The sequence below is a fragment of the Anser cygnoides genome, chromosome 2 (assembly GCF_040182565.1).
Source record: "Anser cygnoides isolate HZ-2024a breed goose chromosome 2, Taihu_goose_T2T_genome, whole genome shotgun sequence".
NCBI classification, from domain to species: domain Eukaryota; kingdom Metazoa; phylum Chordata; class Aves; order Anseriformes; family Anatidae; genus Anser; species Anser cygnoides.
In genome coordinates this window covers 98,793,381-98,819,980 of record NC_089874.1, presented here as the reverse complement: position 1 = coordinate 98,819,980, position 26,600 = coordinate 98,793,381, and the positions used below count along the sequence as shown (strand labels likewise).

The following is a 26,600-nucleotide window of genomic DNA, read 5'->3' as shown; positions in this document are numbered from 1 at the left end:
CACATGGAGGTCGCGGTCAAAAAGAGTATGGCCTCTGCTTTTCCTCTGGAAAATTTGCTCTGGAAGAAGGCCTACTCATTTATTCATAATCAATTCCCCACTTTTTTTCTGTTGGACATAGTGTGTTAGGTCTCCGTGAGCGAATTGGGTAGTCCAATTCATAATGATGTGTCTACAAGAACAAGGTGTTAAGATGTTTATCCACTGATAAACATATTCCCAGACCTGTCACATTTTCCACTATGCTTTTAGGAAATTTGAATTATTGACTTCCTCATTTTTTCCTGTTGTAGGTAACAATGATGGAACACGTACCCAGTTTAATGAATGCTGTCTGCATGATCTACTGTACATCACCATACTACAACACATCAGAGCGCATGACATCTCTTCTTCTTAAAATCACTAATCAAATGATTAACACATGCAAGACATATCTACGTGAAGGTGTTTCCAAAATCTGGGATCTGGACAGGTGACAGAATTTTAATAATTTCATCTTATTTGTTAACACTAGAAGTAAAATCAGAGACAAACCAGTTATCATGAAGTGTTGGTTAGCTGGATTGACAGTGTTCTCAGCAAACTGTGTGATACCCTCAGATGTTTTGTAGGCGTCATTTCCATACGAACTAGTGGAGACATTTCAAGGTGAGGAAGGAGTTAGCTGCTCTATGGGTACTTGCAAAGAGCTATTCCCAATTGCTATGTACAGCACAAGAGGAAGCACAGAAGTGTTTGTATGAAACTCAACAAATGGGTGGTGAATGCTGACATCACTGATACAAAAAGCGTATTTGAAGGATGAGAAGTAGCTAGGATAGGCTAGGAAAACATACAAAGGAGAACAAGTCGATTATTTTCATGCAAAAGAGATGGGGGAAGCCACATAAAATCATAAAAATGAGCATGATGTCTCAAGTTATGCAAAGTAATGATTGGAACAGTCTCTTGAAAGAGTATAAATGAATCAAGATTATGGTTACTGAGGTGAGGAGGAAAAAGTGTTACAAACTTCATCAACAAATAGGTAGTCAAGATGTGTGTACTTAAGATACAGCCAAGTCAAAGATGATACAAGTAACAGGCTGGGAGATACGAGAGTAAATCAGACAAAACATTTGGATTCCTTCTGCATTTTGGTATGGGTAAAGAGAAGTTTTCAGACGTCACCTATGATCAATTAAGTACTGACTGTATAGATCCTAAAGAATTAATATAAATGAAAGTAGAATACAATTTTTGTGTATTCTAGGAGTATTTGAGGGAGACATTCTTCCCCTTTGCTCATTTATTTGGTGCTGCTGTCACTGCAGAATTTTCTCTCTGTCCCAGTTAGAGGTTTCAATGGATAAAGTTTGGTCATCGTTTTAATTCCTGATGGTATTTTGGAAGCTGAAAAACAAAACCAAAGTGGAGGAACAGTCTTGGGTAAATGGCTGATGACTGATTTCCATGTCTCCTTTATATACCTTCTGTATAGTAGTACCTCATGGTTAATGAATAACTGGGTGTAAGATAACTGTGTATAACTACCTGTGACCTTAGTAACAGAGTTCCTTCTTCAGAGTTCCTTAGTAACAGAGTTCCTTCAGACTTCCTTCTTTATCTTTTTAAAGTAACAAGAAATTTCCTTATGCTTTCTGTAGTCTGGGTAAAACAAACAAACAAACCAGTCTTGTCTGCTTAGGGAAAAAAAAAAAGAAACAAAAGTCCATCAGCTAGACATAGTTTACAGAAGATGGAGGAATGGCCATATTGCAGGCACTCAGTAGCTACCATTTGCCTGTTGTAAGTCCTCTCTGAGTTACACTTTGAAATTTTGGTTTGATGATAATAAAGGCTAAACTTAATAATATCCAATATGGATAACAAATTTAAAACAGGAACTTTTAATGTAATCCTCTTATTTTGAACATTCTACAGGTAATGTATAATTTTACATTCTTATTTAGCAGTTACCTGTCTGACTGAAATGTTCTGTTTTTATTTATGCTCTTTTGTAAAGCTCCTTAGGATGATTTTCTGTCTTTTGCACTTTTTTGTCCAGGCAAGAATTGCTAAAGAGGATACAACAATGCATTTCCCTCAAAGAACAGTACCAAACGTCCTTTCAGAGAATTAGGGAGAAGCTAAAGGAAAATCCAAGTGGCAAGCAATTTGATTTCAGGTAAAAAACTCACTCTAATATTGAATCATATTCATATATAAGATTTATAAATGAGATATCATCATATCTATGGGCTACCTGAAAAGTTAAATGCTCAATTAAAATGTAACATTTATTATAATCAAATCATGAGCGTGTGGAGTTTATTTTATTTTTATCATTCAAGAAGTAAGCAGTAACAAGGTTTTTGCAAGTTGCTTGTTTATTTAGCAGATGTTCAAGGGAATTCATGGAATTTATGCATGTGCTAAATTAATGTGTATGTTTGCGTGTGGTCTGAAATCCTAAAAAATATAAGTTAAAAGACTCCAGTTGACCTTAGTCAGCTTTGGGCTAGGTTGTCAATCACAATGCCAAGAGTAGGTTTACCTGTATTAGCACTTAAATCATGGAACTTATCTTAGTGTATTATTCACATTTTGATCTCTTTTCACATGTATTGGTTTCAGGAATAACTCCTGTGAATTGTGGAGAAAGTTTTAGTTGACATATGTAAGAATTAAGCATTTTCTATGTTGTATCCATTATTTTAAAGTGTTTTTTACTTTGTAATTACTACAGCATAGATTTTTTAATGTGAAACTTGGTAGTAGTTCTGGTGGAATATATCTGGGTTAAATAGAAAAAAAATCTGATACAAATAGATATGTATAGTAATACTTCTGCTTTTTATCATCAGTGAAAACTATATTTTTGGAAAATATGATACATTCTGTAAACGTTTGGAGAAAATTTCAGATATGAGCAATATTATGGAAAGCCTTTTAGAGCTCCAGCGTATAAAAATAGAAGGTATTGAAGAGATCAGTACTCACTACCAGAGCATTGCTACAAACACCAAATCAAAAAAGTATGATGTTCTGGATCACAGAAAACAGGAGGTACATTCACTCAGCACTTGTCCAATACTCACTTCGTTAATCTTATGCTTTTCATTGGAGTTATGCAAAGAAGACTAAAATTTATAACAATGCATAAAGCGTTTTCCTGCAGTAATAATACTTTCCTATGTTTTAATCCAATTTGAAATTTCTTGGGAGTATTTGGCTTTTTATTTAATATGCTTTTGTAAATTTTTGATAAACTAGGTTTTGTGTGATAGGTAGCGATACAAGCAGCATTTCCTAAACTTGTTTGCTTTGAGATGCATGTATTTTGAACTTCAGACTGAAAACTAATTCAGGCAGATCAATGTATCAAGTCCAGTTTATCTACTTGCAAGAGTTACTCAGTGCTCCTTAATGGAATAATGAAGGCAGTATCGACACTTAAGATACTTAGATGACTGTTTCAGAGTGAGAAGTGAATGATATCACCTCCAGCTCTGAACCACATGATGAAAAATAAAGCCACTTATAAAGTGCTTGAGACTCAAGTTCGGACTTGAATATCCTGGAACTGAGCTGCTTTTTTGGGATGTAGCATGCTTGCTTTACTGGATTGACAACCTCACAATGGAGATGCTAGAAATGTTGACTTACTGTCCTGCTTTCCTGAACTATTGCTTGCAGCTGTGCTTAAATCATATAAGTCCGGAGGACCTTTGGCTTTCTTCTGATAATAACCTTCCTTAGTCTGTAAAGTGCTCTAGAGAGCCTGTCTAATTTGCAGCTCTGGATAGGTTTCATGCCTGAACAGTGAGCTTAGCGCTCTCTTGTGGCAGTGCTAGGAGTAGCTGGGTGAGTGTACTGTGTTCTCTCTGATTAGCTTACTAGATTTCCTCTGCCTGTCCTTGTTCCTTTGCAGTACTTTGCGTTCATAAAGATGAATCTGTAATCAAATAGCCTAATTATTCTTATTTTTTGTTTGCTTTGCCTAGAATGTAAATGCCTTCATTACTGGTGTTGTCCCTGTCCTCTTTAATTCAGTACTGAACACATGTACTGTTCAGATAAAGCAAATTCCACAGAAACTTCAGGGAAATAATGTTGCATGAAATGAAAGCAACAGTATTTTCTTTTCTCTCTCTCTCTTTTTTTTTTTTTCTTTTACACTTTCCTAGTTTGAAAAAGACTACCTTGAATTTAAGAACCAAATTGCAACATTGTATGAGTCCATACAAGAATTTGTGGATTCCTGCTTTGAGAAGACTGTAACTGTAAGTAACTTTACAAATGCAACCTCCTGTTCTGGTGTTCAGAAGGGCTGAGTACCCACAACTCCTACTGTACTCCTTCATTACTGGCAGTGTTCTGCACTGTGCCGGTGGCTGCCTGAGATTAGGCAGGAGGACACTGAGAATACAAGCGTTCTAAAAGTAGCTTGCAGAAGTACTGGGAGTTAACGTTCATTGTTACTTAGTGCCAGTTGCATCTTTCCTTACCAACTTTATAACCCTATTTATTTTTATGGTTTATTTTCTTTCCTCATCCTAGTGCTCCCCATCCCTCTCCCACCATGCTATTGATACACTAGGATAGTCCTCCTCTCACTGTGTGTTGTACTGTCTTATTTCCATGGCTCAGTTTTCTTTCACTGTCTTTGGATTGACTTGCTTTTTCTTTCTTACTCTGCTCTCTGTCTTTCACTGTTTTCACTCCTGTGCTCTGTATATTCACTTGCAGTCCATGAGTAATGTTCACTACTGTGGCGCTTCCCTATCTTTCCTCTTGAAAGTTAGGTATGTTTTTTTTCCTTTAACAAAAAATAAATAAAAAATAAAGCTCTTGTAGGGACATATGTACAACATCCTTTTCTTGAGCCCGGTGAAGGGAAACAACTCATGTGTTTGACAGAAGTTCCAAGCTGTGGGGTAGGATTGTTGCAGATAATTAAAAAGTACATGCAGTATGAGGAGAGAGTTCAGCAGTTCTTATACTGCAGCCCATTACTTATACTGTATCCCGTTACTGGTAAAATCAAAGTGGTGAAGCCAAGCTAACGATTCTTAGTCATCATATATTAGCGCAGAAGTGAAAGAGAAGTTGAAAGTGCAGGGGGGAAACTTCAGTTCATTGTCTTATCAACTGTAAGAATTCAGCCTGGAAGGGCTTCCGCGGGTTGCCTGTATTATATATTTGAATACATAATGCTAGTCAGAACAGGTGAGTTTGATGCAGAGTTGATAGCTTCCATTTCTTAAACTCTTAGTTGTTTGCCTGCCACAGGACAGTACAGATTCATGGACTCGTTAGCTTTTTTCTTTTACATTGAAAAGAACAGCATCTATGTGATACCTGACAAACAAAAAAGCAAAAGAAAAATAATGGGAAGATATCTGTAACCATCTATTATAAAAACTGAATCTGAATAATTTTTTGATGTGTATCTAAATTATAGGATGAACTAAAGGGGAAATGGAGAGTGATAATTTTAAAGAAAAGTAATTATATTTTATTAACATGAAAGTAAAAAAAAAAGCTATACTCAGTATTTAAATTTTATTGATGGAGCATATTTAAAGATGCTTCCTGTTGCACTTCTAAGTTATTTCTGTCAGACAGGCAGGAGTAATGTAATAGTTTCTGCCATCTGTTACCTTAATTTCAGTTCTGTTCATTAGTTCAGACCCTGCTCATGAAATGAGATGTAAATGAAGTAGGAGGAAAACTGTAGATGTTCTACCACAACTGTTTGGAGAAAAATAAAGAGTGAGGATTTGAGAGTCAGAAAAAAATTAAATGTTCCAAAATGGTCTGTGGTGGTGGCAGTTTCTTGTTTAAGAGTATAGTAAGTATATTGCATATGGGACAAAATACAACAGTTAAGTTCACTGACTTGTCTGGATGGCTTTTTCAGTGCTTTTTAGAAAATAACTTACGAACTTATGTAACTTATAAATAATAAAATCAAAAAAACACATCAGAGTTTGTGAACCATGACTTTTTGAACTATTAACATCTGCAGTAAATATTCTGTCCTCCTTTTTAGACTGAACAGATGCTGGGACTTCTGATGAAGCTTGAACAAATAGGAGAAAATCAAATTGATCTTAGTGAGAAGTACACCATTGTCCTTCAGCAATACAGTCGAGACTTAGACTTTGTTCAAAACCTCTACCAGAAGCAAAAAGAAAATCCACCTATACCACGTAACATACCACCAGTAAGAATGAAATAAATAAGAAAAATGACTTTTCTTCTTTACTTTTTAAGTTAATGGAAATAAAACTTCATATCTTCTGTGTTTTAGGTAACAGGGAAGATTATGTGGGCTCAGCAGCTGTACAGAAAAATTGACCATCCAATGAGATTCTTTAAAAAGAAAACCACACTTTTGAAGGTTGTAAATTATCAGAGGGTGATTTATGCTAAGTTCTAACACAAGTTATTAACAGACACGATTTATTTTTATACTCCTAAGTTCACTTTTCTAACAACTTTCATTCAGGCTCATCCAACAAGATAGTTTGTAGTTTTTGCTCCAGGATTTGAATTTATTTTTGCAGTGTTATTATTCTGTGAATCAAGACAGTTGCTTCCCTTGAGATGTGTAGCTGATGACTTGGGTGATTTTTTTTGTTCCTTCTGGGACTTGGTTCCTATTACTCCTGAGCACAGCACTGTTGGCCCTGGACCTATGCTTACAGCCTTCTGCCTGCTGTGCTCTGTCATGTAGAGGACTGCGATATTCAACTTCAAATACTTCATGAAAGAATACTAGTTTTATAGCTTCCTCAATGGCAAATCAGTCCCTTGCATAGGTCATACTGTAGACTTTATTTTATAGGCAAAAATCAGGAAAAAAAAAGTTGTTTAGAGCAGTTAAATACTTTAAAATAATTGAATTCTTATATAGATTTTGATATTTCGTGTCTTACATCATCTCTTAAGTAGCACAACTTAAATCTGTATTTGTTTTGTTTGCCTAATGGTGGTGAGGAAAAGCCTAATGGAGGACATTTCTACTATGTTAGGCTCATCACGTTGATTAAGTGGCATTTGCTTATTTATTGATTTATGTTTCCAGACACTGGAAATGAAAAAGGTTGTTAAGAGCTACAATAAAATGGCTGCGGTTCTTCTGGAATTTGAACTTATTTATCATAGAGCCTGGTGCAGGTTTGCTGACCAGGCTAGAAATGCTCTGTATGCTTCCTTACTAGTCAGGCACCAAGAAACCAAGGTAAATATGATTTATTCTTCTGTATTACTGTTGCATTGTTTAGTATTACCTATGCTACTTTAATTGTATCCTGTATAGACAAGCACAGCATTACAAAAATCTTCATGAGGTTAGAAAATAAACTGCTGTATCTGATGTAATCGTGTTCTTTTTCCTTTTTGTGTATGTTGCGATGCAGACTTGATCATGTCTCTTCTTCGTAAGACTCCTGCCTCATTCAGGACATATAAGAGGCAGTGCCCAGCAAATGCGTATCTGTTATAGACTTATCTATGTCTTTTTACATATTGTTTCATGTATTACTTTCTGTATTAACCAAAATTTTAGTCAAGGAAGGAATTTTTAATTAGGTCATGTCTTTCCTGTAGTGGTTGACCTCTGTATTGACTATATTGTGGTAATTAATTTGCTTTCAAAACTGCTTGCTGAGACAGAATATCTTACCATTCTTGCTTTACAGATGACTTTCTCTGCTCTGGTGCAGAGAAATTACAGTTTAAATGGGCATTTTTTGAATTAATGATTCTGTAAAGGACAACTAGAACCTAATTGTCAGGTTTGTTTAGCATTTTATGCCCTAAGAAATGTACAGAGACTAACCTTCACAACATTTCTCCCTGGTCTATAGTTGGAGAAACTGGCATCTCATGCAAATTAGCTTGCTCAGAGACAGGTACAGAACTAGAATTAGACTTGATAAGTCACAGCAGTCAAGTGGTTAGGGCACAGTGAGGAAGGCACAGGAAACTGAAATCAGAGTAAGCTATAGTTTGATTAATACTCTGGAAAATCCAGATATTTGTACAGGAGCCTGAAGATCTGTGTAGAAATCGAAACATGGATATCTATTTTAAAAATCTTGGCTAGTCCTCTACATCTTGTGTCATATCTTCCAGATGTATCCCACTGCACATAACCACCAAACTACTGCCTTGTTTTCTTTCCCCCCTCCCTGTACACTTCATGAAGGAATTACTTGTAAACTTGGATCCAGTGGTCCTGGAAGTACTTTATGAAACAAAGTACCTGAAAAAAATGCATTTTGAAGTTCCAGATGTTGTCCTTGGCTTGTGTGCAGAGGAAGAACAGATTAAAAGTCATCACATGGAGTGAGTGAACACTTTATGGATTTGGTTCTCATCTGCAAATGGGAATCCCTAGCTTTGAGTCTCTGTTGTATGTGCTTTTGATTTGTTGTAATTTTTCTCTTTGATGGAGTTTAATTGAAATGTAATTGCTTTCCCCTGCCATTCCATAGTAATATTGTTAACATGCAGTTCTTTCTATCTCCACAAATGTCTCATTACTAGACAATGCCTACATGTTTTTCTTTTGTTACTACAACAGCTGCTCCATAAGTGGAGTTTCTAAGTACTGCTAAGGCATCTCTGCACTATAACATAGGCATTGCATTCCAAAATATTACAGTTACCATCAGAAGTGTTCTGTTACAAAAATAAGTTCTGGCTTCTAATTCTTGTTTGTGGAGCTCCATTATGTAGCTCTGTTTTCTTGTAACTATATTAGTAAGTCTTGGTTCAGAATTTGGCATCTTAGGGATTTGATGTCCCAAATGTTTTGAATCTAGCTTTTCTTATAAACAGTGTTATTACATACCTTTTCTCATGAGACAGGAAGAAGGGAACAAAAATACTGTGTTTTAAGTTTCCTGGTTTTTGACTCTAATTCATTTTCCTTGGAAGAAAGTTGCTCTAAATTGGTAACAGTCACCTTTCTGGAAGTACTTATTTCTCCAGTCTGGTTCTAGTGTTACTGGGAAGAAAGAGACCTATTCTGAGTTAGGAAGAGCTGTGGGAGGAGTTCTTGTTTTTAACATAGGGTCAGAACTTGCAACTGTTATTAAAAGAAAATGTGACCAAACTTCTGTATGTTTCAAATATCTGAAATAAGCACACTCTAAACATGGTCATGTTTTGCAGACTTCAGAATCTATTGATCAATTACAAAGAGTGTCTGAATGGAATTCCTGTTGTGCTGAAACCACTGATGAAGCCGTTCATAGGACAAGTTGAGGATGCCCTTGCTCCAGGCATGATGGAGCTGTCATGGACTTCTTCAAACATCAATAACTGTATGTAGTCAGAGAAGAAGTGGTGAACTGTTAATGGCGTTGTTTGGTGGTGCTTGCCAGGTATTTCCTTGTCAGTTTTAGAAAGAGCATTCTGTCTATACAAGGGAAAAAATTTCCAGGTTCCTCCTGACAGACTAAGTCAGACATGAGTGAGTGGCAACTGTGTTTATGTCCTGCTCTGAACTGTGGTAATCAAGCCAGGGCTGCTCAACAGCTATCTTTGAACAGCCTTCGTTAGGTCATTTGCTTTACCAGATGTATCTTTTTTTGCCCGTGCTGGTCATGCCCCTTTACCCTTTTTATGTCCTGTCACATAAACAACCCACCTTTGCTCTTGTGCTAATGTGTCCTGATTTTGGTACCTGTTTTGGTATCTATGTTATGCTTGCCTTAGTAATTCATACCTAGCAATTTTGTTAAACCATTAGCCCCATTTTGTTGTATACAAACGTTACTCGATTCTGCTTTCTGCCATGTTGGCATCTTGTTAATGTAGTTACTGTTAGGGTTGGCAAACTGCGTACATCCTGTGCTGTCATTTCTTTCTGTTACGTCTTGCAGTTTGTTATCTTTCTGTCTTGTTTATGTAGCCACAGGTTGGGGTAGGCATTTGTCTTCATACCTCGATAATATGAACCTTCTTTTCTCCTGTGTGTTTCTTAGAAATGTGTTTAGAAATGTAGAAATACTAATAGGTTCCCCAGCAACAAAGTAGCTCTGTATACATTATTTTCATCTTACCTTTAAATGTTAGAAGTGACAGAGATGATGTACACAGAAGATATCTTCTATGTAGATATACTGAGTGTTATAAGAGCTGTTGACATAGTTACTGAAATGATCACCAGATGGTACTGCTGACAGAAGGGAGTAGGAAATTCTGGCTTGGGAAAATGATAATGCTTCATCATCCCTCTGGTGGCAGTCCATACTGAAGTGGAAGCAAAATCACTGTAGAATCATGTTTTTTTGAGGTTCTCTCTTATTCTTAAGAATGAGACTTTGTCTGCTCACTCCTGGAAAATGGTTTGTGGGGTAAAAGTATTGGGTTTGCCTCCCTGCTCACCCCCTTCCCCCTTCTTTTAACAAATGTAAGTCCCTCAGTTGAGGTATTATAAATTCAGTTGCTGAGAGTACAGTGAAGTCACTAAGTTAGTTGATTTACATCTGTGTAACTGAGTAAATGGTTTGTCATGTTTGACTGCTATCCATACCGCTGTGTTGATGGGAGGGCCTGTATAGCCTTGACTTTTTAGCTTTCTTACAAATTTTAATGAGTAATGTTGCATCATATTAGGTCCTGTGCTTCAGTTCTGTTTTTTAATTACATGCCTTTTCATTTATTGAGCTTAAGCTGTCACATCACACTGCTGAAGTTATCATCCACTTTTACTTCTTTTTCCCCTATCAGTATCTCTCTGATCTGTTTCCAAGTAAGTGTCCACATAATGAACATATTAAGAGCTCTTCTCATGCCTGCACTCTGTTTTTCTTTCTCTGTGAAAAATTGGTTTGTGGAATGACCTCTTCGCTTTAGGTAGGTAATTGTAGCCTGACTAGTACTAGAATGTGAAACAAGAGAGCAAATGTGGTGCTGTAATAGTATCTCTTATCTTCTCTGTAGAAAAATCTTCGTAACTTATGCTGAACATCCTAAAGGAGACATGACTAAATTCAAGGTTGAAAATAATAAGAGATATGCAGTATTTGGAGATTTCTGCCCAAATTCTTTTTTTTTTTTCTAAGAAAACTTCTAAAATCCTCAATTATGCATAGAGTTTTTTCTACACAGCCAGTAAGAAACAACCGTATTCCTATCAAATACAGCATAAAATCAACTGCTATAATTATGTCATTGAAATGGACATACATAAAACCCTTGGCAAGACTTCTGTGTTGCAGTTCTGTGAGAAAACAATAGCTCATGCTTGTAAATCAGTTCTCAGTTGAGGCAGACTGTTGTTAGGTTTTCACTTTTTTCCTTCAAAATGAAAAGCAACAAGGTAAACAGGGACAGTTGCACGCATGGGTTTGTGCAGCTGTTCATTTGTGACTGTGCCATGTGGCACTGGTACACAGGGCTCTGACTGTTGTCTAAGGCAGGGCTGGCCACCTTTTAGCCCTTTTCTTGACCTTTGTCTGACCTGAACGTAAAAAACAATGGCAAGGTTTTCTTTTGTTTGTGTTGTATCTTTGTCTTAAATGATTTTTTGTGCTTGGTTTACATAGTTTAGTAACACATCATACGGAAGGTCATTACAATATTATTTACTCTGTACGCTATGTTAAGATAACATCTGCTATGTTAGTATCCGAATAGCTATAATTCAGGCTTTACTGGTTCTTGGATTAGCATTTGTTCTGGTGGAAGCTGGCTTTATTTTGACAAGGTAAAGGTTACACAGCAAGAATATCTGGGCTACCTACTCGTTCCAGCAGCTGCATCTGGAGTGCAATCTCCCTGAGAAAGGAATGTGTTTTTTTAGAGTATATATATATCTCATATCTTTTTGAGGATATGCAAAGTCTAACATGTCCAGAATGTATGTTGGACACTTACAAGTTAGACATTGGTGCAGTGTGTACAAAATAACTCTAACCTGCCACAGTTGTGCTGAACTCACCATACATTTGTTTAACGTCTTAAGTGCATTGTTCCATCTAATATGTAGAAGCATGGGAGCCTGTGGCTACCTTCTAGATTAAAACTCGAAAAACTAAAGGAAAAAAAATGGTTTTAGGACTACCTGCTTTACATATTTTGAAAAAAAAGGGGGTGCCTAAAGAATTGGTTGGATTGTTTGTCCATTCCAGTCAATAAAAAAGACAAGACCCAATCATTAACTTCCTAATAGAAATAATTTTCTATTTAAAGCATCCAACAGTTGGAAACTACTGTCACACTGCTGTATTTTAAATATCATAGTGATTTCTTTCTACATACAGTAAGAAAAAGTACTGGTGATTCAAATGATACTCTCTGTCTAATAACCAAAGTCAGGAGACTTATTTCTTTCTTTTTACAATTGAAATATAGAAGACAGGGAAAGAATTTGTGTAGCCTATTCAGAAATAATTATTTTTTACCTAGTTTGGTAAACACATCTGTTAAAGGACTTACTTTATCTCTTTCCAGATTAAGTTAGATCATACACATGAAAGAAGAAATCTAGTGGTTTAACCAACATGTGATCTTGGCTTTAGGAATTTTAGCTATTGAATTTGTAAGTTGATTGCAATGATACAATACTCGCTTTCTGTCTGTATCTGTGTAGGAGAAACAAAATATTTTTTGGACCATTGTATCCTTTCTTTTTTCACTGTATTTTGTTAGTCATTTTCATTACAATGTTCCTTAATACACAGAAGAAGAGGTGTTTTGAAGGCTTTTCTGCTATTTATTGTAAAATGGTTTCATTTAAAGACTCCAAATACAGCAAGCCCATCATGTTTTGGTTTCAGGCCTTAATTCTCTTTCAGGCCCTAATTCTATATTTTATTGTCGTTAAATTGTCCTTTCGATGCAATACTTTGGGTGGTGGGAGAGGAGATTTAAAAGGTCTGTATTTTGCATGATTTATTTTCACTTTGTTTTCTTTACTTAGTTATTGAGAATGTTTATAGTACCATGAGGGAATTGGACTTTATAGTCAAAGAAGCTGCTGATACCCTGGAATGCAGAATTGAAAGAGTTCTGGAGGATATGTCAAACACTGCTCTGATAATTTTGCCAGAAGATGAACCTATGGATGTGCTTGCATTTCTGGAACAGACAGAAAATCTCGCTATCTCTACTGCTCGCAAACTGTCTCAGTAGGTTTACTGCATAGATTTGAAGACCTGATTTGGGAGGGATTATTTATGTATTACTTTTTTATTCATAGAGAATATACTTTTAAAAATTTATTCTTACTGTTACTGACTACCAGTCTGAAGCAAAATGATAGTCTCAGGATGCAGGGGAGAAATTCCCAAGTAACTTGAATACAGCAGATGTAAAATTGCATTTATAGTGCTTAGCATTTCATGTTTTAGTTCTTACGGCATTCTAATCAATAGCAAGAAAAAATGAGATAGTTAAGAGTTGAAGTGTCATCCCTATGCTAATTGCTTGATTCTTAATGCTAGCTAGCTCATGTAAGACTTCCCCATTCTCACAGGGCTGCAATTTTTTTAGTTTATGATTATTTTCCAGGATACAGCAAGTTAGTTCCGTTCTTCTCCAAAAACATGAGAATAAATACACTCACCTTGTATTTTTTTTGTTTTATTTTTAATAATTCTGATTGCAGAATCAGAAAAGATATCCAAAACTTAACTAACATTATTTTATTGAATCATCTTGTTATGTCTGCTTTTTCTTTCCTTCTCTTTTTTTTTTCTTTTTTTTTTTTTGAACTATAGCAGGAAAATAACTTATTTTTCTTTAATGATTTTGAAGTCCAGTTGAATCAGATATAGTAGAGTCTGACAAATGGTTTTCTGGATAGTCTGCATATCTCAGTTCTCTGTATGACCAAGCAGTAGGAACAAGCTGAAAAGTATAAGGGCATTTTCCTGCATATACGGCTCTTCAGAGTGCAGTGGAACTGGGTGTGTGCACCTGGAAATAAGCAAAGAGTATTCATTATGTTTGATTCCCTGTGTGTGACTGTAAGGTTGTTTTTTTTTAGGCAGAGTCAGCAAGTGGAATGCTGTGCATATGAATTGGTAGATACTCTTAAGCACAGGCTGAAAGCAGATGCCAGAAGAACTCTGGAGGTAAGACCAGTACAAAAAGTAACCCCCAGTATAAAAAGTAACCTTTTATAACCTACTCAGATACTTGATATTTCATTTATATGTTGGACAATATGGTTATTTTCCTAAAAAAAATCCCTTTAATTCTTCAGGATTCATATACCTGTACACATCTTGACACGAAACAGAAAACACGCTGCCAAGAATGCCTGTCTTGTTGTTACTATAATCTCATGGGACAGCTTTGTCAGAAGAATACTGACTCTTTAGTCAGATGTGAGTCTTTTGCTTTCATATATGTTTAGCTTTTTAATATTACTTTTTTTCCCAAGCTTATTGTGGCAAAAAATATAATCTCACTTAAATATTTGTGTTTATTTAGGCACGAAGATTTCCTTAGAGTCCTTGAGACGTCGATTGCGTGTTGTTGACTCTAGGTATCAGATGACCAAGTCTGTAGAGCCACAGAGGGTTCCTTTGTTCAAAACTGAATTTCAACTATCTATTCCTAATGTTGTCTTGAGACCAAGTCTTGAAGATATTCAGGTAACAGAATAACTGGACATCTCAGTCATTTTTGATAAAAACATTTATAAATGCATTTTAAAACAAGATGTGCAAGTTTAATCTGGTATTACCAATAAAAAGAGGGGAGGAAAAGATGAAAAGTCACTTGAATTCATGTGACATCACTGGGTGCTAAGATCAAAGTCATCAATTAGGTCTGTTATGCAGACCAGTAGAATCAACTATTTTCCTAAAAGCTCAGTAACTCCTGTTCACAACCCTTTACTTAGAGGCAAATATTTCAAAGCAAATACAAAACCAAAAATGAATGCCATTGATACAGCCTGATTTGATATCATTGATAAAGATATTTAAACAGCACTTACCCCAGTACAGACCCCTGAGGAGACCCCAGACTCATCACCGGCCTCCACCTGGATATCAAGCCATTGACCACCAATCTCTGGATGCAGCCATCCAGCTAATTCCTTATCCACCGAATAGTTCACCCTTCAAATCTATCTCTCTCCAATTTAGAGATAAGGATGTTGTATGAGGATCATGTCAAAGGCCTTACAGAGGTCCAGGTATGACATCAGTCGGTCTTCCCTTGTCAGTTTATGCAGTCACTCAACCATAGAAAGCCACCAGACTGGTCAGGCACAATTTGCCCTTGATGAAGCCATGCTGGCTGTCTTGGATCACCTCTTTGTCTTGCATGTGCCTTAACATTGCTTCCAGGAGAATCTGTTCCATGATCTTTCCAAGCACAGAGGTGAGGCTCACTGGTCTGTAGTTCCCCTGGTCACGAACTCATCCAGGACATGGTCACTGCAGCCCTGACTGCCTCTAATGTTAACCTCTTTAGTGAGTTCATCTGCACTGGTAAGCACCAGGCCCAGTATCGCTTCTCCTCTGGTTGGTTTATCTAATAGCTGGACCAGGAAATTATCCCTGATGCACTCCAGGAGTTTCCAGGATTGCTTGCAGCCTGCAGTGCTGGTTTCCCAGCAGACATCCATGTGGTTGAAATCCCCCACCAGGATGAGTGCCTGCAAGCATGATGCCTCTTGCAGCTGAAGCAGGAAGGCTTCATCCGCAGGCCTTCTTTGATCAGGCAGCCTGATGTAGACCCCAACCATAAACTGTCCTTTGTCGGTCTGGTCCTTAACTTTTACCCCCAAGCTCTCAACCTGTCCCTGGCAGTTTCTCAGAGGGAGCTCTTTGCAATCTATCCATTTCTTAACATAGAGAACAACATCCCCGCCCCTCCTCCTTCCCTGCCTATCCCTTCTGAAGAGCTCGCAGCCCACAATTGCAGTGTTCCAGTTGTGCGATTTGTCCCACCACATATCTGTGATAGCAATTAGGTCGTAGTTTTCTAATTGCACCATGGTTTCCAACTCCAACTTAAGGGTGTGACCAAGATCCTAGAACCCAAAAGCAGAGCATTCACCTGATCTGTTTGTCTCCCTCTTCCTGGGTCCCAGTCTCCAATTTGGAGGAGCACGCTAGCTGTGCTCCTCTGATCCCTTCAACATCTTTCCAAGGGACATAAAGTCCCATTTGATGTTTCAGAGTCTTTTCATTGCTGCATTATTCTACCCTACATGAAAGAGTAGGAATGGGTGGTTCCTCTGGCTTTACCAGGTTTGGTAGCCTCTTCATATCACGAATGCGGGTCCCCAGCACACAGAAAACCTCTATAGAGAAATTGTATGGACAGCAAATTGGTGCTTCAGTGCCTCTCAGTGAGGAATCTCCAATTACTAACACCCTTCATGCTTTTTGGTGGCACTGGTTCTAATGCATGTGGTTGGTTGTTCTAACTTTGTATGGTTGTCATTTCCCACGTCCTGACCATTACTCCTGTGCTCTCCTTTTTCCAGCCCCAGGGCATTGTATCTGCTGCTTAGGGGCACTTGGGGACAAGGGGGAGACCTTTTGTTCTGAGCAGAGGCAAGGGTCCAGTCTCCCTTGTCTTGTGAGTCAGCCAAGTCCGTCAGCCCAGGGTTGGAAGCCAGCTTACCTGTGCCTTGCCAGGGCTAAAGGCAGGGCTGTCGCTCAGCCCGTGTCAGCGCACAGTACCATGCATCAGTCTCTCACTCAGATCCCAAACATCAGGCCACGGAGTGTAATTTTAAAATACAATAGGTAGAAAATGTTATATAATAATTTATACAGTTCCGTGCCTAGATTACAAACTAGAACGTCACAAATTCAGACAAATTTATTCAGACTTTCTGATGTGAAAATGTAATTTATAATAACTATGTTTATAACCCTTTTAAGGGGAAATAGTGCTATAATAGTTATGATCCCCAGTGATTCATGATTAATGTTCATAGATTTGTCTTATTCTTGTTTGAAAAACACATAAAGGTAGGAGGACTGACTTCAATAAAGCTTTATGGAGTACTCTTTCCCATTACAAAATATATTTTGGATGATCCTACTTCATGCTTATTAGAATATTTCTGATAAAGATAGAAGTATAACTTTTCCATTTTTTTTTTATGGAGGATCTTTTTTTTCTTCTTCTTTTTTTTATTTTTTCCTCTTTCTTGTCATAATCTCCCTTTGTGCTCAAGGTAAATGTTTTACTGTTTTCAGAGTGCTGTAAACAAAGCAGTAAATATAATATTATCAATAGCCAAAGATATCCCCCTGTGGAAATTTGCTTACTTACATCATAAGCAGCAGGTGAGTGTTTTATTTTGATTATTTTAAAATTTCAATATTTTGGTTAACATTTCTTAATTTCATAAGAATATGTTCTGCAGCAATACTTTGATTAGTAATGTGGGAGATATTACTTTTAAGTGTCAACCTAGATTTTAATGTCTAAATCAAGTAATTGAACAAAAGAGTAATCATTTATAATATTTATGTTTGGAGTTTTTTAGTATTAAAAACAAAAGTAGCTTTACTAGAAATCTTTTAAAAATACTGTTCAAGTGTGACAATGATGTGTGAAAACTAATGTTATCCATGAGTACTTCTAGCTGAGTATAAATTATTGTTAGTTTTCCCAAGCAAAAACTGAAATTTAAACTCAAGTAAATACAATATACATATTTTAACCGGCATTAAAATGAGCACTAAAACTTTGGGAAGGTCTGGGGTATAGATAGAAACTCAAAGTTGCTGATGTACTCAAATTTGCTGATGTACAGAAATGCACAATAATGGTAATCAGATGGCCTTAAGTCCATCCTCTAAAAATGAAATACAGACCTATGCTGAAAAGCGTCCTTTAAAATATATCTTCCTATTTTGTCAATCTGACATAAAAAACCGATCAGCACATTTGAATGAAAAGAGCCATTCAAGTCCTGGAAATAAAAATGAGCAATTAGGACAGAGTGAGTTGATATGTGTTTTCCCAAGCAGATTTTCTGGCTTATTTCTAAGCAGCCAACTCTGAACTGCCTTCAGCACTTTTTTTTGGCCAAGAAATGAGGATTGATTGTAGTTCTGTGCTACAAGAGGCAGGAAGACCTGAGCAGCTGTGTAGGAGCAGGAAATAGCACAATTGTACTAGTGTGTGACACACATTTGACAGAAGTCATTCAGAGATGATTAATATGCGATTAATGTGCGATTCGTCCCACCACATATCTGTGATAGCAATTACATCATAGTTTTCTACTTGCACCATGGTTTCCAACTCCAACTTGAGGGTTGTCATGCTCCGCATGACAAATATTTTTAAAAATTATCTTTAACCCTAGAGCTATAGTTCTGTAAAAATCAAATTTAAGAACGGGAAGTATCCTAGAGTCTTTCTTTGCACTTTCTATCTGGTCATAGAAGTACTTATTGTGTATGCATTATTGGGCATTCAATAATGTAAAATAAATAAAACTCCTGAACATATGTTTATTCTTGTTTAATTTATGCCAGGTTGAACAGGCTGTTGCCATAGAGCTAGGTGATGAGAACAAACTCACCAGGATGGTGGCACTGAAGCCTTTAGACAAGCAGATCATCGAGCATAAGGATGTAAACAAAGTGGTGATCCAACTAAATACAGTTATTTTCTCTCTTAAAACTAAAGCGGCAGATCTTCTGAACAGCTTTTCTGAATTTTCAGTCATCTGGAACAAGGTTAAATACATATTTAATGAAATATTTAGCTGTATTGGGAAATGTTCTACATAAAATGTTTAGGGTTGCATTAGGAGACTGGATGCTTGGTTTCATAGTAGAATATGTCTATGTATGTATGTCATTCTTTACCATTCAAACTATCTAACAAGAAGGCAGAAAAACAAAAAAGAATGTTGGGAGCATAAGCAAACTTATGCTTTCATATGCTTATACATCTTTCTCACAGCATCTTGTCTGTAAAGGTAATAAAAAAGAATTATTTAGCAGAATCTCTGAGAAATTGCAGACTTCAAATCTTCTGAATATTTAACTGACTAGCTCTCCTTCAGCAAGCACTGCTGAAAGCATTTTTTCTATTTCTTCACAAAAATGATAAACTCAATCTAGGAAATATTTACAGTAATGCAGATTCCAAAGCAGAATGGAAAGCTGATAGAGTTGTCTTCATTAGGGAGTCCTATGACATAAATTGTAAAGCTCCAAGCAGTGTTCTGGCAGGAGATATTTCATGAATATCATTTCATGAGATTTATCACCTTGTATACATGCTGACTAGTGAAATGCAACCTTGCAGGGGAGAACAACTGCTGGTCTTACCTATCAAAGATGCTGTAGTCAGGCAGAGAAACAAGTAATCAAGATTAATTTTCTATTTGTAACTGCTTACTATTTTTAACTTCTCCTTCCTAAACCAACTTATAGGCTATATTAGTGACCACCATATGCCCACAGCTGACTCCTTTGCAGTTAGAGTTCAGGCTGAGACAGGGCGTTTTCACCTCTTTTGGCTTCTGGGCTTTCAAATATTAATGCTTATTTACCTCAGTTTTTGGAGATACTGACTGGGCTAACCACACATTGATGGTATGTTCTTTCCCACAGACAAGGGACAATCAGATTAGATGATGCGGTAGCACGATAATGCTTCTTTTCACTAAAATCTTCCAAAACAGTTAATTTGCTCCTTAATCTTAAAGCTCTTTAGGACCTGGCACTGTTTCCCCCACTCTATATCATTTCTGTCAGACCATTGGGAGATACCACTTGTAACTGCTAAGTAGAATGGAGAAGCCATATCAGATTCTCAGAGACCTCATGGTGCAGACTGTCATTGAGCTGGATAAAGATCATCTGTGTGTAATAATATAGCACATTTATTTAGACCCTATGCTGGTGATTCTGAAGCTCTCACTTCTGCAGAGACTAGCATACCTTACTAAAAGGCAGGATGTCACATCAGGGGTCTATTCCCTTTGAACAAGCTTCGACAAGCTAAATGCCCCTTCTTCCCTTATACCCATTCTTCCCTGCCCAAGTGTGGTTGCTGGCCTTGAATACCCCTTCCTCCTATGTTTGTAGCTATAAATTGTAGTTAAATATACTCTTTCAGGAAGGGTGAAGGTGGCTGAGTACCATCACTACCATTTAAATAGCTGTTAGAAGTTGTGAGCTGCTTTTGCTGGTTGGCAGATGGAAGGGAAGCTGGGAAGGAAATATTTCCAGCAAAGTTTCAGAAGCTATGCTGTAAATTTCATAATAATTTTGTATGGATAAGGGATAGCCTGATTGGTGTCAGTTTTTGAATTATAGATAGATTTCAAATGTTTTAATAAAGAATACTGTAAAGAGAGTAAGAATCAGGAAAAGCAGATCAAGTGAAGCAATCTGATCTTAATACTTATATCTTCAGCTCTATTAGAGAGGGATTATTTGTGTTTGCACAGTACATTGAACAGCTGAATCCCACATAGGCTATTGTAATACCAATGCTAAGTAATAACTAAAATAAACTTTTATATAGGATCCAGAGGAAAAAGTGAAGGAATTTATAGAGACTAAACCAACAATGGCTGAATTCCAAACTCAAATCAGATACTTCTCTGTAAGTATTATGTCTTTAATAAAAATGAAAAGTTCAGAGAAATTGTAGTGAAATTAAACACTGATCACTTCTGTTTTTTGTAGCAATTAGAAATGCAAATCAGAGAACTGCCAAATCACCATGTACTGGAATCAGTGGATATTGCAACAGAGTCACTGAAAATATCCTTAATTCAAGAATGCCGTTCAAGACAAAGAACATTTGGATTAGCTTTGAATAAAAAGTCTGCCACAGACATGGATGAAATTTATTCATTCATTGAAAATCTTAGCAAGAGATTAAGCAGGCCTATCCAGGACCTTGATGATGTTCGGGGAGCAATGGAAGCATTAAAAGAAATTAGAGAGAATGAGATTAGAATTGACATGACAGTCGGACCTATAGAAGAATCTTATTCTGTGCTTCATAAATGCAATCTGCTCTTTCAAGATGGAAACACAGAAAGAGTTGATGGATTGGCTTATGCTTGGAAGAACCTCAACACACAGGTATCACAGCTGTGTTGTTTCTCAAAACACATCTGTAGCAAAGTTATTGTCAGTCTTTTTAATGTTGGAATACCAGAGGAAAACTATTTTCTTACTTAAAACTCTCTGTTTTTTTCCATCTCTTTACTCCTGTTTTTCCTCTTTGTCTACATTTAGGCATTGCAGGTTGAGGACTTGCTGCTGAAGGTACAGCCAAGCATGAAAACAGATTTACTGAACGGTGTTCAGAAATTCCAGATTGATACTGCAGAATTTTACAAAGACTATGATGAAAAGTAGGTGAACTGTTATGCAGTACAATTATGCTTCATTAGGGATTGTTCAAAAATGGTGCATCTAAAGAGCTTCAGAAAATAAACACAAAACAGCCTCAGTATACATATGACAGATGATTAAAAAAAAAAAAAGCCTAATTTCAGAATAATGTAAGTTGGGCAGATACTGTTACGGTTATAGATTGAATACCACAATTTCAGTGCTGGAGCTGGTGAAATTCCAGAAGTGTTAATAGGTTGGGGAAAAACAAAACAAAACAAATCCTCAGTCCACATCCAAATTTAAAGTCTTTTGCGGGTTCTAAACTCAACAAAGTACGTAAGCAGATATTTAAGCATGTAGGTGGTACCTTGGAAGTGAGTGGAGATTCCAGTTCTGGATGTTTCCAAGTTCATTGAGTTCTCTTTACAAGTATGTTTACTTTGGCTTTTAAATTTAAATTGTGGAGTATGCATGCTTCATTGGACACCTCCAATGCAAGTGGTGTAGTGCAAAGGAGGGAAGACAGGAATTTGTTTTGCTGTGATCTGTTGTGGTTATAGGACAATAAATGCACAGTGTGTGTGTTCTGGCAAGGAAGTTAATGTCAGCTGCTGATCCTGGATGTGCACTGCTTGAAGCCATACTGGCAGTGCATTTGTGTGCACACCTGAAAACTGAAGCTATAGACACATGGTAAATTTGCCCCTAAAAGGAACCCAATAGAGCGCTGAGTTGCTCTGTACAGATGCATGCATAGTACAGACTGCAGTTCTGCTCTCTGAGTTGTCCAGAGAACTTCATGGAAACCCCTTGTGGCTGCTACCAATTGTACGGACCTTAGAGCATCCCCCTCCTGGAGGTTCAGCTGCCTGGGTCAGGGCCAGCTTAAAGCTAGTACATCTGAGGGCTCCACTCTTCCTTTGGTGGTCTAGAACAGAGCACTCACAGACAGCTTTGCCAGGAGGCCTCAGCAAGGGCTGAAACCTCTTTCTGTGCAATCTGCTTTTAAGCTGAGGCTTCACTGCTTGGCCCTCCCTTCTGACCTAGAGCTCCAGCTGTGTCACACCTATGCCTGTGCCTGGACATGGACCCTGCTGAGTTGAACCTAGATCCCAACACACAGACTTGCTTCTCAGCCCGCTCCCACTCTGAGCTTGCTTGGTAGCCACTGGGCTGCGCCTCATCCTGGTTGCCTTGATTAGACCTGTTCCTGACGCTGATTCACTGACACACCTTCCCTGCTTGACCTTGGTCCTGCATAATTATTGTGGACTTGTTTGAAGATCTGGACTCACTTAAACCTGACTGTCTTCCCTGTGGCCTGCCCTGCTCTCATTCCTTAGGTGTGCTGGAACACCGATCCCCACTGATCAACCGTGTAACTGCTTTAAGCTCTTGGTTCAGTTTTCCGTGCTAAGTAGCCAGCCCTCACTGCTCTCTGATGCCCATGTACCTGTATTTCTTTATAGAATTAACCATGGCACAGCAGAAGATGATATCCTTGCAGTTCTCATCCCCAAATATTGTTGTGATGCAGACAAGAAGTCATCCCAGACATGAGTGCTGGGTATTACACTCAGTCCTCCAGATGAGATGGATTCATTAGGGCAAATTCTTTTATTTTTTCTGATTGTTTAATTATGGTTCTAGTACCAGCTACCACAGTTTTCACCCCTGAAATATACACCTACAGTATTTCCCTTTTTAAGAGTATGAATGTGTTTTGAAGAAGAAACAAAAAGAAACGGAAAACAACAAAACAAAGCATTTGTAGATCTTTTTAGCTGTTTGTCATATGTATTGGTAACAGATTAATTGTATTATTAGAAAATCTGTTGAGCTTGCTGTCAAGGGATACTCAATATGTAGTGTTGGGACATGTATTTTCTCTTTCTAATATCTATTATGAAGATTTCTAGAAAAAAAAAAAAGAAAAAAGAAATGTTAAATACTGCTCAGTAAGTCAGGCCTGTATGCTGTTGTGCTTCTTTGTGAAACCTGTATGGTTGATACTTGCACTGATTTTTTTTTTTTTTTTTTTTTCGAATTTTCAGGGGCCCCAGTGCGGAGAATGTTCCTCCCCATGAAGCAAGTGACAGACTACAGATTTTTCAAGCTAAATTTGATGAACTGTGGAGGAAGTATATCTCTCTCTCTGGGGGGGAAGAATTATTTGGTCTTCCTATCACAGGTACTTTCTTAGGGAATGTGGACACCTGGTCCTAGGCTATTATATAGATAATTTTTTTGGTGGGCCCTGCTAAATGCATTTAGTGTTGGATTCATTGCAGAAAAATTCCTTGCAGTAAATTGTAATTGTGTTTCCTATGAATTGTGTGAAAAAGTGGCTGTCAGTCTGCATATACATAAACATCAAGTGAAAAAAAAATGCACTGCTCCATGCATCTCAGGAAGGATCCAACTGCTCAGCTCTCTGACTTTTTCTGTTCAGAAAACAGAGCTTTTTTTCAGAGAACAGAAAAATCTATAATATCTTTATGACTCCTAATCAGACACGTTTCAAGTTTGGAGACCACCATGTGAATTACAGTTACAGCAGAAAGTATGACAAGCACTTTTAGGTACATACTAAATTCAGTATTTTCTTCTCTGAAGACATAAGCAATAATCACGATATATTTAACTAATAAATCCCAAAGAGAAAAACTGAAGAAAACATTTCAGTTAAGGAGGTCTATTTTAAGTAATTTTATTGCATAACATATGTTATATTTCTATTTCAAAAGCAACTGTTCCCGTCCACCCCACAGCCTCTGCTTCTGAAGTAAATAGCACAAATTAATATGGGGGGTATTTTAGTCCTTGTATAAAATCACAGTATATTTCTTGACATTTCAACAACTTTTTCAACATTATCTCCTTCATAGAGATAGGTGAAGCACCTCCCATGTAAGATTACATTTGCCATTGTAGAAGAATATTTATTAAAAAACAGCAATCTAAATAATTGCTGTGCATTAAAATCTGGTGTCCTTACATAATGTAATTACAAAAGTTTGTCGTATTAAACACTAGAAGACTGCAAAGATGATTTGATGCATTTATTAAATGTAAATTTTAGAAATACATGGATTTTTATGTTCATGGATGCAGTTGTACCTAATTAACATTCACAAATTTCTCTTTTTAAAATTTGAAACAGAGTATCCTGAACTGCACAAAATTAAACGTGAGCTTTCATTGCTTCAGAAACTTTACAGTCTTTATAATTCAGTTATTGATAATATCAATGGATACAATGAAATGCTTTGGAATGATTTAAATATTGAAAAAATCAACAACGAACTTCTGGATTTTCAAAACAAGTAGGTTGTTATTTATTGAAGTGTGTGCAGTTTTTATTTCTCACTTTTCTGTGTTAATTATGTTGTGAAAATTACCCTGAGGGGCAAAAATATCTTGATTTATTTCAAACTCAGGCTCGCTTGAGTGCTCAGCACAGTTGCACTAGTTTCAGACTGGTCCAATATGCAGTTGGCACATGATCTTGCTTAGACCAACCTGTGAGTCACTGTAGGCTTTGCAGGGTATAGTAACATTGTAAGTTGTAGGTTATTTAATGAATAAAATTAACTGAAGGTACGTAAACCTGAGGCAAGGTGATTGTAAGCAGGAATAACCTTCATAGCTGATGTATAGTCTTTTCAGTGAGTTAGTTTACAGCTAATTAATTGTTAGTCTGGGTTGTCAGGCAGAATTTTGATGTTACTGTCTGCTTCTGTGCATTTGTATGGAATTAAATTAGTTCAGCAAGGGTAGGTACTCACACTGAATTCCGAGAGGTTATTTCTGAGGTTTGAGAGGAAGAATGTATTTTCCACATTATGTACAGGATAGCTGTTAGGTGAAATCATTCTTTGCCAAAATCAAAGGAATTTTTCTTCTGTGTTGGTAAGGACACACCTTCAATTTTGAACAGCTATGGCTGGGTCTGTAAGACTTCCATTGTCCAGCTTGTAATTTCTCTGTTCCTTCAGAGGCAGGGGCTCATGAACCAACACGTTTTTTTTTGTTTTTTTCTCCTGTCTCTCAGACAGCTTTCTTTGAATTCTGATTTCTGGCACTGGAGGATGTACAGAGTTGCTAGAAAAAAATGAATATTGTTACAGTCAAAAGTGGAGAGTTGATGTTCAGACCTTAAGTATTCTGTGCATCCATTCGTTCCTTGAGAGTAGTTATCTATTCCAGTCTCTCTTTTGCTCTTAATGGGTTTACAAACTCTATGTCAGAAACAAATTACATGCAAAAGTTTGAAAACAAATACGTGGTATTTTTATCCTATCATCTGGAGGGAAAACACATCATGTTTTTTTCTAATGAAAAACAGATGAAATGTTTTCTATCTTCTTTTATATAAACATTTTCTTCACTTCTTTATGCAGTGGCACTTATGACTTTCTCAGTGAGTTTTGTCAAGACAATTTCATACTCAATATAAAGAGCCTTCTCTTCTGCAGAGCCATTCTTCTGGAAAAGCCAGCCTCTTTGCTTCACACATAGTTCTATCAGCTTTTGATTTTGGATTCACCAGTGTGACCTGAGAGAGACTGCAGTGTATTCGGCATGTCTTTCAAGAGTTTGAGATCAAATTTTTTTTTTCCTCTCTCTCATTCCATGTCTTTGAAAAGTGTTGGAAAGGTTACTTGTGCTCAGGCTTTTTAGTCATATGGTATTTTGAGCATGTCACCATTTTATCAAGGGCCATTTCTGTAGACACTGAAGGGGTGTGGTAGAGATTTTCTTCCTTTCTTAGAAAAACTGAGTGAATGAATTAGTTTTTAGTCATTAGTTTAAAAAAAAATATTATATTTTTAGATTAATGGTAAAAATGAATGTATTTAAAATATATCAGCTGTTCAATAAGTCTGGATATCATTTCAGTAGAATTCTGTAATCCACATCATCATTATTTCTACGTATAATTATGTTTCACAGGGTGGGATAAGTATTCTTATGTTGTCTTTTAGTGGAACTCAAAAGGAAGCCACTGCATGATAACAGCTTTGAACATTATGTGTTCCTATTTACTTCACGTTCCTTTTTATTATCCCTCAAGTGATTTGGAGCAGGGAGACCACCAATAGGCAGTAAACATTTTTTATAATATAAGTCTAACCCAGTACTATTCTTCTTTTGGCAGACTTCAGACTTGCTAGCATTATTGCATCAAGCTATTCTCTTTAATTCTGGAGAATTTTAAACAGTGTACAGGGAATACCCACAGAAATAACTAAGATGGTATATTGTGTTAAGAAATGGGCAGGA

At 36.9% G+C, this 26,600-nt stretch overlaps 1 protein-coding gene across 3 annotated transcripts in view; it reads left to right on the top strand.

Annotated features, from left to right (window-relative positions):
* The window catches only part of LOC106036018 (dynein axonemal heavy chain 5-like), a 151,916-nt gene that overhangs the window by 15,379 nt on the left and 109,937 nt on the right, over positions 1-26,600 (top strand). For all 3 annotated transcript variants that reach the window (XR_010829567.1, XM_066992676.1, XM_066992678.1), the window contains exons 12-31: positions 294-475; positions 2,051-2,170; positions 2,850-3,051; positions 4,173-4,268; positions 6,041-6,214; positions 6,302-6,391; positions 7,079-7,234; positions 8,204-8,343; positions 9,175-9,326; positions 12,932-13,139; positions 14,000-14,087; positions 14,219-14,342; positions 14,449-14,612; positions 17,187-17,276; positions 18,480-18,683; positions 20,488-20,568; positions 20,652-21,056; positions 21,213-21,331; positions 23,369-23,505; positions 24,478-24,640. Coding sequence is in view for 2 of the 3 variants with exons in the window: in XM_066992676.1 (XP_066848777.1) it covers positions 294-475; positions 2,051-2,170; positions 2,850-3,051; positions 4,173-4,268; positions 6,041-6,214; positions 6,302-6,391; positions 7,079-7,234; positions 8,204-8,343; positions 9,175-9,326; positions 12,932-13,139; positions 14,000-14,087; positions 14,219-14,342; positions 14,449-14,612; positions 17,187-17,276; positions 18,480-18,683; positions 20,488-20,568; positions 20,652-21,056; positions 21,213-21,331; positions 23,369-23,505; positions 24,478-24,640 (3,095 nt within the window). In the remaining variant the exon portion in view is untranslated. The remainder of the gene's footprint in view (positions 1-293; positions 476-2,050; positions 2,171-2,849; positions 3,052-4,172; positions 4,269-6,040; positions 6,215-6,301; positions 6,392-7,078; positions 7,235-8,203; positions 8,344-9,174; positions 9,327-12,931; positions 13,140-13,999; positions 14,088-14,218; positions 14,343-14,448; positions 14,613-17,186; positions 17,277-18,479; positions 18,684-20,487; positions 20,569-20,651; positions 21,057-21,212; positions 21,332-23,368; positions 23,506-24,477; positions 24,641-26,600) is intronic.